This window comes from Phyllostomus discolor, chromosome 14 (genome assembly GCF_004126475.2).
Source record: "Phyllostomus discolor isolate MPI-MPIP mPhyDis1 chromosome 14, mPhyDis1.pri.v3, whole genome shotgun sequence".
Classification (NCBI taxonomy): Eukaryota; Metazoa; Chordata; class Mammalia; order Chiroptera; family Phyllostomidae; genus Phyllostomus; species Phyllostomus discolor.
This window is the reverse complement of record NC_040916.2, coordinates 15,515,335-15,532,384: the sequence shown is the minus strand read 5'-3', so window position 1 is coordinate 15,532,384 and position 17,050 is coordinate 15,515,335. Positions and strand designations below refer to the sequence as shown.

The 17,050-nt window shown below is 46.7% G+C and overlaps 1 protein-coding gene across 3 annotated transcripts in view; it reads left to right on the top strand.

Annotated features, from left to right (window-relative positions):
* The window catches only part of RGL1 (ral guanine nucleotide dissociation stimulator like 1), a 218,558-nt gene that overhangs the window by 132,626 nt on the left and 68,882 nt on the right, over nucleotides 1–17,050 (top strand). For all 3 annotated transcript variants that reach the window (XM_028530834.2, XM_028530835.2, XM_028530836.2), the window contains one exon: nucleotides 9,293–9,501. In XM_028530834.2, coding sequence (XP_028386635.1) covers nucleotides 9,293–9,501 — 209 coding nt within the window. The remainder of the gene's footprint in view (nucleotides 1–9,292; nucleotides 9,502–17,050) is intronic.

Below are 17,050 nucleotides of genomic sequence, written 5' to 3'. Positions count from 1 at the left end.
AACCGTTCAACACAGCTTAAGATCTGTTATCTAACTTTTTGTCTTTCTTACAACAATCCTGTGATATACTGTGATTCTGGGCTGTTGAGTTCTGAGAGTCTTGGGTGTGTACAGATGTGGAGGCTGAATAGTCAGTGCTGTGGATTTGTGTTTTAACGCAACACCCTGTCACAGAAAGACAGGGCTGGTTTCATGTCCTCACTTTGTCAGTGGTGCTTGTTGGCTGGGTAACTGTGGGTTAGACCTCTCACTTCTCCAAAACTCCGTTTCCTCCAGGACAGTGAAAATAATTCCCGTACCAGAGGATTATTGCGTGAGGCTCGAGTCCCTGACCCACAAGGGCTCCATCAGTGTCTGCGAAGCCTCTCTTCCGTCTCATTCAGGGCACGGGGTGGTTTTCTCAGAACTAATGTGCAGCATTTGATGAGGAAAACTTGTGAAGAGAAAAAGTCAGTTTAAGTCAGGCTGTCATTCAGAGAGGCTGTAAAACAAAAATTTTAACTGCCATAGCCCAATCGTTGTAAAAGAGAGGGTTTATTGGGCCCTTGCTAGCAAGGACAAAGGACCTGGGGCATGCAGCCGAAACCACCAGCAGCATCACCGGGGGGTGGGGGGTGAGGTGGAGAGGCAACTGTCTGCCCCCCTGGATTGGCAAGTGGTCTCCTCCATTAAGTACGGTGTGGGGTTGGGAGGGTTCTGGGACAGGCCCAAGATCCATAGGGAAGAAGTATTTTTTCCTTTGGATTAGTAGTGGGGCCACAATCCAGAAAGTTCTTGTGAGGCTCCTGAGGTTCAAGGGCTTTGGCTATTTTTTTAGATAATTGCGGAATTAGCCACATAGAAGTTAATTCGGTGTTCCAGCACACACTCAGGAATGTGGGTGTTCTTGTAGCTGACCCCCAATGCTTAGCCTAACTGCTCCATCTCTTTCTTTTTCTCTGGACTGCTGTGATTTAATTTAGAGCATCTCAGATTTTTTTTCTTGTCAAGATGTACTCAAACTAAATTGGTCTTCCTACCTTGACCTGGATTTGATTACCTGATAGCTGTGTTCGGAAGTGGCCTGCTTGCTCTGTAGGTGGTCAGCTCTGTAAGCCCGTGGTCTAAGGATGCCACCTGTACCAAACGCAGCACTAAGGGACAGAGTGCGTGCCGGAGGCCCTGTGTCCCAGAGCTCCGTGGGAACTACGAAGTTAAACTTTACATGTGAATTTTTAACTCCACTTAGATTTGGTTTGGGAGAGGAAAGGAAACAATCTGGACAGAGTCATTACTGGAAAGCCGAAATCCAGGACAGTAATGATTTTCTGGCATTTTGATAATGGAGCTTTGATTTTTATGCTTAATCATTATGATAATAGGTGGTAATAATAGTGGGAGGTAAATGTTTTCTTTGCTTGTAACCAAACTAAACCCATAGGAAAATAGGGAGGATAAGCGATCCCTTCATGTGGTGTGCAGAGTACCAATCAATGTGATGATTACATCTGGGAACACCGGGTAGTCACCACCCCCTGCCTGCCCTCGTTCCACCGCCCCGCAACTGCCCGGGGACTGGTGAAGGAATGCTACATCTCCCAAGGAGATAGAGCCCATTGGAGCTGTCTGTGGGATTTATGGGGGGCTGGGAGAGCTTCCGGGCAGTGGGGGAGCCCTCCATTCATCGTGGGCTTCATTCCCAGAGAGTATTGGGTCACACAGAAACTCACCACCCCCTGCTGACCTTTCCAGACACAGCGTGGCTGGGCTGCGCGAAAACAGAGCCAGACTCCAGAAAGCCAGGGCACCTGTTAAGCTGTATAAGCTGTGCCCTCACAATGTGAAGACCTTGGGCATTTGAGGCTTTGAATGAGAGGGAGAGAGAGAGAGAGAGAGAGAGAGAGGGAAAGAGAGAGAGAGATTGAGAATTTTGTCAGTTCACTCTGGATACCAAACTGTACGTGATGATTTGTGATGTTATTTGGCAAATGCAACAGGGACTATTTTAGTTCAAACCTTTCCCCTTATGTAACTCTAAATCCTTGAACTTCTCAGAATAGCATGTGATTTCTTCATTTTATAAGACATTGAAACTTGAAGTTAGTGCCATAGATCCCATAGTCAGTTGGCCTCAGAAGTGGAAATGAGAAGATAAAAAATAGGAACAGTAAAATGACAACAAACTCATGACTATCGACTATCAACTTTGTTTTGGTTTTTTGAACCTAAAAAAAAACAAAAAGAAAAATGAACTAAGCAAACAACTAGAACAGGAACAGACTCACAGAGATGGAGATCACATGGAGGGTTATCAGTGGGAAGGGGGTGGGAAAAAGGCACAGGGAATAAGAAGCATAAATGGTAGGTACAAAATAGACAGGGGCAGGTTAAGAATAGTATGGGAGATGGAGAAGCCAAAGAACTTATATGTACGACCCACGGACATGAACTAAGGTTGAGGAATGATGGTGGGAAGGGGGGTGCAGTACAGAGTGGAATAAAGGGGGTGGGATGGGACAATTGTAATAGCATAATCAATAAAATATATTTTTAAAAATTTTAAAAAGAAGTGGAAATGGAACCCCAGTTAATTTATAACATCTTCATTATTAGCATTCTAAGTTTCAAGCAGAAAAGTAGCACGTAAAAGTGAAATTACTTTATTTGAATAATGTAGTCCACAAACTCCCTGGAATCCACTAATTTCTTGCATCTACCTCCTTGAAGACTGTGGAATCCCTGGCGGAAGGGCAGACTGTCGGAAAGAGAGGGATTTGTGTCAGGAGGCTGCGTCTGTTACGGGTTACACTGGCCTGGGCGGATTCACAGGCGGGGACTACTGTTCTTCAGGAGATGGAAAACATAACTTCCAGCTGCCCTGGGGGGAGAGTTCTGGGCTCTCCCAGTGTGATCTGGGAGACTCTGCCGAGACAGGACGGCGGAGGGCCGGGATTTCTGTGCGATAAGACACCGGCTGTGGTTTATTATTGCAGCTCCTCTAGCATTTTCCCGAGGCTGAAGGCCACCCTCCATCGAAACCTGACCACATTCCACTGTGTGGCTTCAGGCGAAGTCAGCTCTCCGGGATCTCGCAATGTTTTCAGAGCACATTCATGTGCTATGCGCATGCTCCTGAACCTCCCCCTCCTTCACTTGTCTGTTTTCCTCTCAGTTCAGAGGCATACTTTTCCGTCTTCTGTGAGGACAGCATCATAGAGACAACACAAATCCCTTCACTGGAGTGGACTCAGAATGAGAAAAGTGTCCAACCAGAAGGAAGTTCCCACTTGCGTTTACCATCCACATAATCTGAGGCGGACCCCTGGGCCGTGGTGTGCTGGCGGATCAGCTCTCTAGAACAGAAGTCCTGACCTACAGCCAGTTTGATGATTTCCATGGTGTCAGTTCCCACCATGGCCAAATTCACGGTACCAGCATGATGTCAGTGACCGCGGAGGTGAGACCAAGTGTGCACAGTTGGCCTGTGCGAGCAGTGCGAGCCGGCTCCTGCACACTGCTGGCGAGACCTAGGTTTGTTTGCCCAGCTAGTTGGAAGGTCCATGTGTCAGCGCATACATGGATCTCGTAGTTAAGAAGATTTCTTCGGGGTTCTCTGCCCGGAAAGGCCATCCCAGGTCAGGCAATGCGTGAATTCGCCACACGCTCAGGTACTTCTGCCAGAGCTTGACGGCTTACTCTCGGAACCCTCCTGGTTCGGGTGCTCTTTCCCAGGCTGCCCTCAGCCCACGGCCCTTCCTGACCTGCACATGCTGCCCACCCCACCTTCTAGACTCGAACTGCCTGTCGGAGCATCCCAGGGATATGTCAAGTTCTACATTTCTAAAGTGGAATTTAGTGCCTCTGCCCCACAAAAATCTGGCCTCCCCTCCCGGGTGGTGCCGCTATCTTTCCCACCACCCACAGCTTGAAATCAGGGAAAGATTCCTGATTCGTTCTCTTCCCTCATCTTCACCCTCTGAATCATTAAGTCTCACCAGTTCCTGGATATTCCCTCCATATGGCCCCTGCCCACCACTTTCTCTATCCCTACTACGGTTACACATGCTAAGGCCCTTACCATTGCTCATCTGGAGTATCAACAACTTCCCTACCATTTTAAGAGCCCCCATCAAATCCATCCCCCTCACTGTGACTTCCCTGGCTGTGCTTAAACCTGTAGGAGGTGGTGTCTGAGCTCCTCAGGGCTCCATCGATCGGGACTCCTTTAGTCACCAGCCGTAGTACCCCGCAAAGTCTCTAACCCAGCCGTCACTCCCCTTGTTGCCTCGCTTCCTCGATTCCCCACTCCGCACCTCCTTTCCTCTTCATGCTTCTGGGCTGGCCTGTTTGCCTGCCACGCCCTCCCAGCGGTGTTAATTCCCACTGGTGATTTAAACTCCAACGCAAGACTCGCCTTTTCAGGAAGGCTTTTCTGATGCAGCCTCTCTCCTGGGTCCCCCCTGGTTCTTCCATGGCATCTGCCTATCCCTCTGCCATTTTACTCACAGACCATTTTAATGGTTTCCTTGTGTTTTTCCTCCACCACACTGAGCAACTTGGGTGTCAGCCTGCATTCCGTTCACCTTTGCGTCTGTCCTCCCTTGCACAGTGCCCGGCACGAAGTGCTGTTGAGTTAACGTGCCGACTAAGTCGATGAATGAATGAACGGGAGATCCACTCTCTGCCCTTTGCATGCATTTCGCCTAGGGTGGCCGCCAGCCTTACCAAATAAAAATACAGCGTGCCAAGTTGAATTTGAAATTCAGATAAACAATAAAAAAGTTTTCAGTACGAGTAGGTCCTAAATACTGCATGGGACATACGTATGCCCCCAGATTATTTGATTATTCATTATTTACCTGAAATTAAGATTTACCTGGGCCTCCTGGCAGGCCTAACCTAGCAAAGAAGTGAGTTCACACCCAAAGTGGAAGTTGACACAATGCAGAAGCTGGCATTGAGCTTGACACCCCATGCTATAAGGTTCTGCAGGGACTCTGCCCTCCATCCCTGACTGCTCCGCGGGCACACATCTCGCTGTGCTCAGGTGTACCGGCTCTGCGTAACGCTCTTCCGTACGGGTATTGTTCCTTTGCGTGGCCAGAACGTTTATCTTACATACAAACGTGTGCTGTGGACAGGTGGTCGGGGCGTAGTTGCGAGTCACCTCATGGTATTCCTATAGTATATGTGGCCCCTTGTTGTTCTCAGATGGTGGTTGTGGAGCATTGGAAACGGGAGTATCACGTGTGCCTTTGTGTTCTGAGATGAAATGTAGAGACAGCAACGGGTACCTTCCTGAAGTCCATAGAACCTTGGGTGTGGACTTTGGGTTTTCCTAGCAAGTTGTGGCTGGGACGGCGAAGATGGAGCCTGACTTGGAGAAGGACTTCACACTGTCCCAGGCTACTGAGACTGCTCATTCAGCACGCCCCCTGTTCAAGTATCAGCCGACTGTGTGTTCTTTCGATTGAAGGACCTTTTTCTTTTCAAAATGGAAACACCCAACTCGTTAACAGTTTATGTTTTAGATGATGAAAGAGCGTATGTCTCCGTGACTGGACACAGAATTGAAATGTGGCACATTTCATCTCTCACATTCCCTTTCTCTCGTCCCTCCCATGCCAAAACTGATACTGATGAACGTTCTGTGGCTCGCGCAGCTGGGCAGAGTTTTAGAATTGTTTACCCCTCGGGAGTCCGACATTCTCTCTCAGGGAAAGCTGAATTGTAATGGCCGAAAGATTGGCCAGAAACAGTCATGAAACATTTTTGCGGCCTCAGTATCACGATCTTGTCAGTAAAGCGATGGGCTCTGATTAGATCCAGATTGAGCCGTTTCCTGTTAGCGTGCTAACCCGGAGGGCGGGCTCGGCCTGCCTGTCCTGCCTCTGAGTCTGGGTTGTTGAGCACTTGTCTGCCAAGGCTCTCTGCCTGCCTCCCCGAGACTCTTCTTTTAAACCACAACTCAGAGGTATTGAGACATTACAAACAAAAAGATCCCAAAGCCTCTTAAAAGGGTTATGTAGCTTTTGAAGATTTTGCTGCAAAAGTGAAACCAAAATTTTAGTTTCTGCAGTCTGACCATAAGGCAGAGTATATTTTTTGTGTTTCACTTTTGTATGATTTTATTTCACAAAAAATCTGGTAATGGACAGATCACTTTTATTTTTGTTTTTCATTATGAAAATGTACTTGAATGCTGCTAAACTGGGACCCATCTGCAAAACCCGGGCCCTTCCCTTGATGTAGCAAGTGAATGTGAGGGAGCTTAGCAGATGGGCCGAAGATGGCACCGGGCAAGGCCCTGACACCCCAGTGTGCACTGTTAATTCTGGGGGGAGTGATTTTAGGCACCAGAGCAATTCCTGGGCTTTGTTTCATGATGTCGCCATTGGTGCTCACTCGCTGCCCTCAGGGAAGGATTTTTGAAGTTGGAATGTTCAAAGTTTTTTATTAGCCATTCTGTTAGCTCAAACCCGGTTCTTCCTAATTTACAGACACAAACACCGAGGAACAAAAACCATTCAGGGCCTTGTGGGGACCAGGCACGCACACTGGGTTTTTTTTCCAGAGGAAAAGGCGGGCTGGAAGGAAGCGACGGGGTTAACGGGCAACGTGATTCCGTTCCCAGGGGAGAGGGTGGCTTCCTGCCAAATCTGCCTTCTGGCAGGAAAAGGGACCCTCTTCATCAGGTCTCTTGACAAGCGTTTCTCTCTGTGTTTGGATTTTTGGCCACGTCAATGTTCAGTGAAAAATTAGCTCTTTGAAATAGTTATGACTTTCAATAAGATTTCGTTTTAAATTGGAATTTGCATTGCGAGTAAAATAAGAATCATCAAATTGCAAAACTGCGTGGTGAGGGAGCCCCGACGACAGTGTCATTCGGGAAGGAAGCTTGACCCAGGAACCTGGAGCCCGAACAGTCCTGCATTCCGAGAAGCGGTTCCTTTTGTTAACGTTTGACCTGGAAGTACATTCCTCGACTGTCACTCTTTAACATTGTCAGGCTAGTAAGCATTTTGGCCAGGCCATTTGAAATGACAAAGTAAAACACACAAAACATCCCTAAATTTTGGTATTAAGAAAGAGATCAAAGAAATATCTAGAAGATAAGAAATGAACACTTCCCAAACTTTGTTCATCCTAACGGTCTGCACGACCTTGTGAGAATAAAGGGAAGTTCGTTTGCAGCTGTCATACGAAATCCTCCTCCTGGGGCTTCGTCGCGTGTTAGCATGTTAAAGACCTGAAGAAGCTGGAAAGTGAAGTAGTGTGTTTGACTTGAACTCTGTAGTTCCCCAACTTGACCTTTTGATTTGGAACTAGTGTTTTGCAGCGCACGTAGGGCAGCACTGGACCGAGCCGTTAACAATGTAATTAGGCTTTAAAATGATGTATCTTTTTCCTTTATTGTTTCTGGTTACGTTAACTGCGGGGAGACAGATGGGTGCTATTAGGCCTGCTCCGAAGCTACATACAGAGTGATAAGGAGCAGTCACTAGGCCGTGGCCTGAGTCAGCAGCCCTCGGGAAACATATGGCATTTGCCTGGTCAGGTCCCTCTTTTTAGTCAACTAAAAATATCTTTCAAAATTAAATAAAGACGTAAAGTCATCCGGCACATAAGCTGGTGTGTTCGTGTGAATTCCCCGGAGCAGGTAGACCCGGGGACAGTAAGCTCTTCCCACGCCCTTCTGAGAGCAGTGGCCACGACTTTGGTTTCTCAGGAGGCGGTCCCGCCTGCGACCCGCCTCCCAGGCCCTTACCTTCTGACAGGCCAGGGGAAGAGGACAAGGCAGGCACGCCACTCAGCAAGCACGTGTCGCCACTTAGCGGTCCCGTTCTCTCTTCTCCACCCCCCTCCCACCCCTCTCCTGGCATTTTCACACGTCTGACTATTTCAATTTAGAAGAATTTGATATAAAACAACTCAAACGTACGACTCAGAGAAGTTGCCCGGTGATTCTTCGCACCACTCAGAATGATTCCTTGCTTCGGAAAAAGACTCTCTGGGGAGGTCACCCTCCCTAGTGCCGGTGGAGGACGAGCTAAACTCTGAGTACTGTGTCTCCGTGTGATTTGATTAGCACAGATTTATCGCAGAGCGTAAGGCATGCCCATATTTTTCTTCCACCTACTTCTCTTCCCTCGTACTCGGTTTTTAAGCTTTACAGACTTGATCACTGATCTCTCCTTGAGTATTGTGGTATACCTCCAAGGTGCTGTTATACCCACCCATATGACTCACAGTGTCATTTTCACGTGACAGCTGCTGCTGCTTCTCTTGCACAAATGTCTTCTCTTGTACATTGCAAGCTTCCAGAAGGGAGAAGTCATGCACTCACCTGCCCACCCTTTCCATTACTCCCCAGAAATCAGCCCAGGGCTGCTTGGTACAGCCACTCCTCCGTCAACTGTGTTGATTGCTGATGATACTAAATGAGACAGTACATTGGTTCCATGGGCTGACGAACATCAGAGCATGGTCAGATCTCCTTAGATTTCCGTGGTGAGCACAAGCCTACCGTGGCTGATTTCTCACAAGGCCAACATGCTGTCAGATGGCTCGCACAAATCCTGAAAATTCAGCGATTGGCTGTACAAATCCAGCATGGGTCAGCTCCAGCACACCACGCTAGGAGCTGTCTTTAAGGACGAGTGTGAACAGACTGACAGATGCAGAGAACGAACTGACAGATATGTTTGAGGCTGGGTGAAATAAGATGATGGGCTTAAGAAGCACACTGGTAGTTACAGAATGGGTGTGGGGGTTTAAGGTAAAGCATACAGAATATAGTTAACAATGTTGTAATAACTGTGTATGGTGCCAGATGGGCACTTGGGTTATCTGAGGGAACAGTTTGCACACCTGAAACTAATACAAAATAGTATTGAATGCAAACAGTAATAATAATAATAATAATAAAAAGGATGAGTTTGAAAACTTACCATGGAACAGTACAAAGGAAATGATGGATAATGTTTGCTGAACTCCATCCTGGGGTCATAGGAAACACCCTTGATAAAATGTGCCGGCAACCTAGTTCTTGATGGGATAGCGAATAGAAGAAGCAAATGTATCCGCGAGGAAGTAAGGCCTCTACCTCGAGACAGGAAGGGAACACAACCCCCCACCTCCAAGCACTCCACTGTACTACACTCACAGGCGAGGGACGGCCTTGCGTGACTTGTAAGGAAATTAACTAAGAGCAAGGGAGGACATGGCAGGCTCCAGTTCAATGGATTCAGTGCTTTCAGTTGCATTTTAGCGAGCCCTTTCTCCTGGTCATAATCACGCATTTATTGTGCAGGTTGAAGGGGACCAGCTCCCTCCGGGACACACGGTCAGTCAGTACGAGACCTGCAAGATCAGGACCATAAAAGCTGGCACGTTGCAGAAGCTTGTGGAGAACCTGCTGACAGCTTTCGGGGACAATGACTTCACCTACATCAGCATCTTCCTGTCGACGTACAGAGGCTTTGCCTCCACCAAAGAAGTGTTGGGACTACTGCTGGACAGGTAAGGACCTGAAGGCGGGTGAAAAGTGACAGAAATGTAGGGCTGTTTGCAGAGGGAGAGGTGAGGTCCTGAAGTACCTGCACCGGGTGTGCTGAGAGACATGTGTGAGGGAGGGGCGAGGGGAAGGGCATGGGGACCACTCAGGAGCCACCGTATGGTCTATCCTGATAAAGATGGCTCATCAAAAATCTATAGAAGAGCTGGGGATACCTGTACATGCCATAAACCAAGACTCAATTGTTTATAGATTTCAGTTACTGTTTGCCAGCCTGAAGTTTTATCCATGTCTTTATAATTTTAGGTAATTCCAGGAAATAATTAACCAAAACTTTTATTGGGTTGTTGTGAGAATTAACCATGTTAAAGTGTGTTCAGTGTGGAGCTCCGTGTTAAATCCATAGGAAGCAGCTAGTGAGTGGGGGCTGTGAAAATGATAACAACCAGCAGCAAGCACCCGGTGTCGGCTGCTTGGTGGGTGTGCAGTGAACCCGGTCCTGGGCCTGTGTCGTTACGTCGCACGTTACATGCAGTGGAGCCGTGAGCAGTGTAGTTCCCATGCCGACAGCTCTGTGTCCCTCTGAACTTTTGTCCTACTTATAATTAAACTTCGCCTTTCAAAAAATAAGCCAGACGATTGTTTTAGAATCCCGAGAGTTCTCATCCAGATCCTTATATTCTGGGGTTTCCCGTGTAAGAAAGGAAATGAGATAGGATGTTTTTCTTGGAGTTGCCGAATACTGATTTCTAACTAGACGTTTAAAAAAGAATTGACAGCAATGTGCCATCACGTTGAAGATTGTTACACTATAGGAGGGTATAAAGAGAAACAGGAATGTTTTCTCAGATGGCGACCTTTCCCCAAGTAACTTTCCCTAGGTTTAAAAAATATATACAGAAGTAGAAAGGAAAAAATGAAGCAGACCATAATCTACTTAGGCAGATAACACATATTGGGGAAAATTTCCTTTTCCACAAGTCCCATTTCCCGGTCTCATTGCTCCTAGGTGATTGCTGCCTACCATGCCTTTTGGGTTCTCCCTCAGTTTTTCTGGACGTGTGCACACATACGATATGCACCTTTGTATATCGTATGTGGGCTATCTATTACATATAGATTATGTACTTAAATATGATACAAGTAGAATCATAGTACACAGTCTGTTCTGTCATTTTTTCACTTACCTATGTTTCTTGGAGTTTTTTTATTCTTCAAGGGGATTCACATATGTAAAGGGCCTATTAGAGCAGCAGCTGGCATTTTGAAAGCTCAAGAAACACAAACTATTGTTACTTCCAAGTCAGCACATGTAGGTAGATTTACCATATTCCTTTCAGTGGCTTTCTAGTATTACCGAATTCATTATTCTATGGATAGACAGTTACGTCTCTCCAGTTTTTTTAATTTGTTGTTTTTTTAAATTTTTAAACAATGCTGCAAAGAGTATCTTTGACTATATATCTTCTGAGTACCTGTTTGAGAATTCTATAGGATAATTTCATAGAAGAGAGATGAACAGGCCAAAACATATAAGCATTTGAACACGTGAAGGGTGCCGTGGCGTTGCCCCCGGAAGCCGCGCCAGCCGCACCGTCATGGACAGAGGGGAGCGCCTCTTCCCCCATCCCCTGCACCCCGGCCTGCGCCGCCGCCGGGACCACCTGCTTCACGACCTGTGCTCTGAGAGGCGGCTCACTGCTTTTAAACGTGTGCTTTTTACACTTACGCGGGAGGCTTAGCATTCTTTAAAATCCTCACAGGGCACTTGTGTTTTCTGCGAACTGCCTTTTCATGTCCTTATTTTTATCTTGGATTACCGTCATCTAATTATTGATCGTTTAATTATAACTCTTGGTGTGTTAACAAAATTGGTTTTTTGCTTATCGTGTGTTGGAAATATTTGTCCTAATTTGTCCCTTGGGTTTGAAAGTTGTTTGCTAATATTCTTCTTATGAAGACATTTAACTATTTTTTATGAAGTTATATCTATCAGTCTGAGGAAAGGCCTTTTAATAATCAAGTTCTATTCCAACGTGAATAAGATGATTAAGAACAGTGGGTCTTTCTCAGGGTATTTTCCTCACGGATGCACACAGAGTGAAGTCATTTGGGTCACGTGTTCTGTGTATGCGGAGGCAGGAGGACGTCTCTCCTTCACCGTACATCGGTCTGGCTGTGCTAACTCTGGACTTGGGAAGTTCCATGGGTTTGTGCATAGCGGTACTTAAGGTATTAAGCCTGGAGTATAAACCTGTGGGATTAGTGAGTCATTTCTTTCCTAGCTTGTTTGCGCGCATAACCTCTCACCTATGCACAGAACCTGAGGAATGTTGTGAATGTTCTCTCTGCCCTTTCGGATTCGCAAAAAGCCTGCAGTGTGCTGCCCGTTGGCAGGCAGCGTGAGGGAACAGGCCGACACATCAGAAACTCCTGCGAGCTTTTGTGGGGGATGGGTGACCTGCCCTGCACCTGGGGTCACCCCATTGGTCACAGGCCACGGGTGGCCCCCGTCAGTGACAGAGCCCGAGCTGTTCCAGCCGTTCATCACAGACAGTGGCCACGCACGCAGGAATGCGAGTGTCTAGTCTGTGGCTCAGGCACGTCCGCCTCTCATGTGATGACCTCGAAAAGGCTTCTCTTTGTCTCCCTACCATAGACATTTCAGGGTTTTTAAAATATTAGCTGGATGACCACGATTAAATAACAACATCAATATGAATTCAGATGACATCCGATTCAAGCTGTCATTTCAGGAATAATTGGATGAAGGGTTAAGGTTTATCTTGAACCGCTTGGATGGCCTTGAATTTAATCTCTTAGTGTATTTTCTTTTGCTTCTGAGGTGAGTGGAATCAACAAGCACTGAACGCCTGTGAGCCGCCCAGTGGTGCAGGACACCGTGCGGGTGAAGCAGAAATGTGAGGCTGGGTTGGCTCTCACCCTCGGGGGGAGCTTGCTGTGAAGCTGCTGGTAGTTCGCCCCCAGGGACCCTCACTGCAGTGCCCTCTGCATAATTTATAGTCATAGTTTTGTGTTCTCCTTCTGAGAGAGGGTCCTTCAGACCATATATGCTGACCCCGCAAAACCTGGATCCACCCTGAGAACCTAATATTTTACTGCAAAAGATAAGGTTTCCATTTATGAAACTAGACAGCCACTTAGGGGGGTATAAAAATGAAACTCTAACAGGTTCTGCAGAAGTTCAGAGACACAAATCCCGTTTATTTTGCTCCGTCTGCAGAAATCTGGAGTTGCCCAGACATGTACAAACCTAATGTGAGTATTGTATCCTCGCTCTGTCTCCTGCTCAGGCTGAGATCTTGTGACCAGATGTCAGTCCTTGTTCATTGTAACCAAAATGCTCATTCCATGTAGCAGCACTAGATTCTTAAATTGATTTCGTGGGGTTTTAATGCCCATAATTGGGAGGTAAGCAATTAAGTTGTGTGAACTTACCTTTTCTGAAGATAAGCTTCGTGTGCTATTTTATTGTTAGGAAATTACGGTAGACGTGTTTGTGAGTCCGCGGTGTAATTTTTAAAATCACGTCTCTTGGTGGCATACTAGTAGGTTGCTTATCATCTGTGAAATCGACATTGAGAAGTCACTGTAGGACGTGCTAATCCCGACCAGTCAGGAACGGATTGGAGGCAGATGCTGTAGTATTTATGTCCCTCCGGAGAGAAGCCTATTTGAAGTCAAGCTTTGATTTTCCTTAAGACTTCTAATCATGTGGCTTTTCTTCTGTGGCTCTGTTTGCTTTCTGTGATTTTTTTAAAAAATCTTTTCATAGGTTTTTTTTTCCCCATCCTGCCAGTAGGCGCCTTTGTGTTTGACCAGTAGACGGTGGTTGAAAGTCCCACGCGGCTAATTCCACGTGTTTGCTTTCCTCTGTACTTGGGGTGATCAGCCACTCACGGGGAATCCTGCTTTCCGTCTTCTCACCCGGGCGGGGCTCAGACTTAATCCAGAGCTCGCTGGCTTTCTTTCAGCCCCTGTGAAAGTTTTTGAATTGTGGTTTGGTTGTTTGTGTTGGGGCTTTGAGATTTGTATCTTCTCTAACTTTAAACATACGTTCCACTTAAAAAATATATTCTTCCCACCATGCCATGAAAAAGGGCAAGGGAAGAAGTTTCCTCTGAAAATACCCAACGTCGAATGTAAGGAGAAACCTAACCCAGCTAGTGAGCCTCACTGAGAACCAAGACATGTTTGTCCAAATATTTATATTTTTCTGCAGACAGCTGTCACATTTGCTGCTTTTGGGATATTTCTCAATCATTCTCTCTCTCCCTCTGATCTGCATCTCTGATAGCTCTGCTAAATGAGCAAAATGCCCAGAACAAGCAGAGCAGGGGTGAACGAGGTCTCTAGAAACTTTTGCTAAGTCACCGAGGGCGCTCAGGCCACAGCCGGGAGAGGACCGAGCGATAATCTGAGGGAGCCCTTCACTCCCAGCGAGGTCTCCTGGTGGAGGACTTCTGCAGGGGGTTAGGGCTGAAGCCATCCATATAAACATTGTGCTTTAAAACCAGTCTGGCTTGAATTTGCCTTCTGAGGTCACAGAGAGGAGACTCCGTCAGTGGGTCTTTGAACTTATTTCTTCTTCCCATGTTTGCTTGCCAAGCATTTTCATAGACACTGTCTCATTTAGTTTATTTATCGTGACGTTACTCCCATGTTTACAGACGCAGTGATTGAGACGCAGAAAGGTTCAATCAGTCAGGGGCAGAGCTGGAGTTCAGACGGACGGTTTTCTGACTTGGCAGCTCTTTCCCAGCAAACCGTATCGCCGCCTCCCACGGTCCGTCACCGCTGGGTCTGTGCATCTGGAGTGTATCTGTTTATTTGATGTGCTCAGGCCACAGCCCCGGACCTCAGTCTGCTCCCTGCACAGGAGGAGTCTTCTTGGAGGACCGGACATGAGAAAGTTTGGGAGGATTTTTGCAAATACGGTACTGCTGTGAGGTTGCTGATCTTAAATCCATGCTCAGCGGCACCCAGTGTGGCGACACCCGGCCACAGAAGACGCACCAGTAGTCCACGAGAACTGGGGCTGCCCTTGCTGGCGAAGACACCTCCGCACAGGAGAGCTGATCAAAAATGAAATGAAAACATTTATTTCCATGGATTCCGCCATGAGGGCCAAGCAGGCTTCCTTTTCCTTTCAGAGTTTATTTAGGACACTTTACGGGGAAAGCAGGGCTCCCGCCTTTCTCGGAGCCACACGTGGCGCGGAGTGTCATGGTGAAGAGTGTGGGCTTGGGAGTCAGAAAGCGAACAGGATTCCAGTGCTGCTGTGCCCCGTACACGCTCTGTGTCACTGGGCAAGTTACTTTAGCTTACCAGCTTCAGTTTCCCCATCTGCAAAGTGAGAATGGAACATAACCCTTATCTATAGAGTTATTAAGCTTGATAATACAAAGTTCTCAGTATGGTGGCTGGCAAATATTAAATGCTTAAGAGATTACCATTGGTTTTTCTTCCTTCATGACACTTACTACTCTTTGAAATGACCTTTCTTGTTTATCTTGCTCTTTCCTGACCGTCCCCCCTGCTCAGAACCATGTCTGTCTGGTTCATTGCCATAGCCTTAGGGAGGAACATTGTCTGGCAGTGGGTGCTTATGAATGATTTGTCTAAAAAATAAATAATGATTATTACTCATGCCTGTTATGAGCACTTGCATTGGAAGATACAGCTGTGAATGTAACTCAACATCTGCCTACTTTTAGTGGGAGAGACAAATTTGTCTCATTATTGTCAAGGCAGTGAGGGCTCAGTGTATACTTTCGTAAAAATAACTTTTATCTTTTAGAGAATTTGTAGGCTCACAGCAAAACTGAGTGGAAAGTATAGAGTTCTCACATGCCTCCTGGCCCCACACACCCCTCCCCGGCATCAGCATCCCCCACCAGAGGGGGACATAATCCTTGACCCATCCTTATCACCAAAACTGTGTAGTTCACATGAGGATTCCCTCTTAGGGTTGTACGTTCCGCGGGTGCGGGCCAATATGTAACGACGGTATCCATCCGTCATTTTAGTATCATGCAGGGTATCCCCGTTGCTCTGAAAATCTGTGCTCTGCCTGTCACCTGCCTCCTCCCCCACCCCAGTCCCTGCCCATCACTGACCTTTTCACAGTCTCCCATCGTTTTGCCTTCCCCAGAATGTCGCATAGCTGGAATCATACAGTAGTACACAGCCTGTTATGATCGGCTCCATTCACCCAGTTACAGGCAGTTGAGGTTTCTCCGTGCCTTTTCATGGCTGGGTAGCTCGTTTCCTTTTACCGCTAAGACCCCGTTGTCTGAATGAGCCGCAGTTTGCTTGTTCATTCACCTGCTGAAGGACGTCTCGGCTGCTCTCAGGTTTTGGCAGTCGTGAACACAGGTGCTGTGCAGGTGTGTGTGTGGAGGTGTTTTCAGTTCCTTTGGGTGACTACCAAGGGGCAAGACCGCTGGATCAGATGAGAAGAGGATGTTCAGTTTAGTGAGAAACCGCTGAACTGTGTCACCGGAGGGCCTTATCACTTGGCGTTCCCACCAGCAATGAGCAAGACTGCTTACCGCCCCATGGCCTCGCCAGCATTCGATGCTGTCTTTTTTCTTTTTTGGCCATTCCCCTAGGTATATAGTCGTATCTCACTGTATTTTTAATTTGCAGTTTCCTAATGGCATATGATATTGTACATCTTTTCATATGCTTCCTTGTCAATCTGTGTATCTTCTTCGGTGAGGTGTCGGCATCTTTTGCCAATTTTTAAATTGGGTTGTTTATATTCTTATCATTGAGTTTTAAGAGTTTTTGTATATTTGGATTAACAGTTTTTTACCAGATGTCTTTTACAAATATTTTCTCCCTGTCTGTGACCGATCTTCTCATTTTCTTGACTGATTGGGCACTTTTAAGAAAAACTTTTATTCTCCTGGGAGCCGTGAGGACTGGTCATAGTAAACCTCCTTTCAAGAGCTCATAACACAAAATCAAAATCCATTCAGCTCTCAAATGCTTTCTTAGCGTGAGAAGCGGGGTAAGCGTTTTTGAAATGCGTATAATATGTTCCAAATTACTTTTTGCAAAACCTCATTTAAAAATAATTAATTTGTTTTAATTAATTCTAGCATTAGACTGGGCACTTGTCAGATAGTCCTAGATTCATGCTGGCATGCAGTGCTCATGAGGTCCCCGCACTTCCGTCCCTTTTAGCAGGAGGCAGGGCTTCTCACGTCTTCCCTCTGCTCTTCCGAGACCAAGGAGAGGACGTGGGGCAGAGAGTTCCAGGCCGCAGAGCCTGGAATTAATCACACCACCTTTGAGGGCCTCACGGTGGCTCACTCTGGTGATGACGCATTCCCCTCCCGGTGCTGGTCCCTTACAGCCCTAACACATATCAAACGTCACAATGAAACTCGTACTATGATTCTTCTTATACTTTTATTTCTTCTAAGAGTTGCTTATGTCTCATTTCAATCACTTATATGGGAAAATTTTTCCAGATAATGCCATATCATGTTCTTACTTTATTTTGGTCACTCCACCCACCAT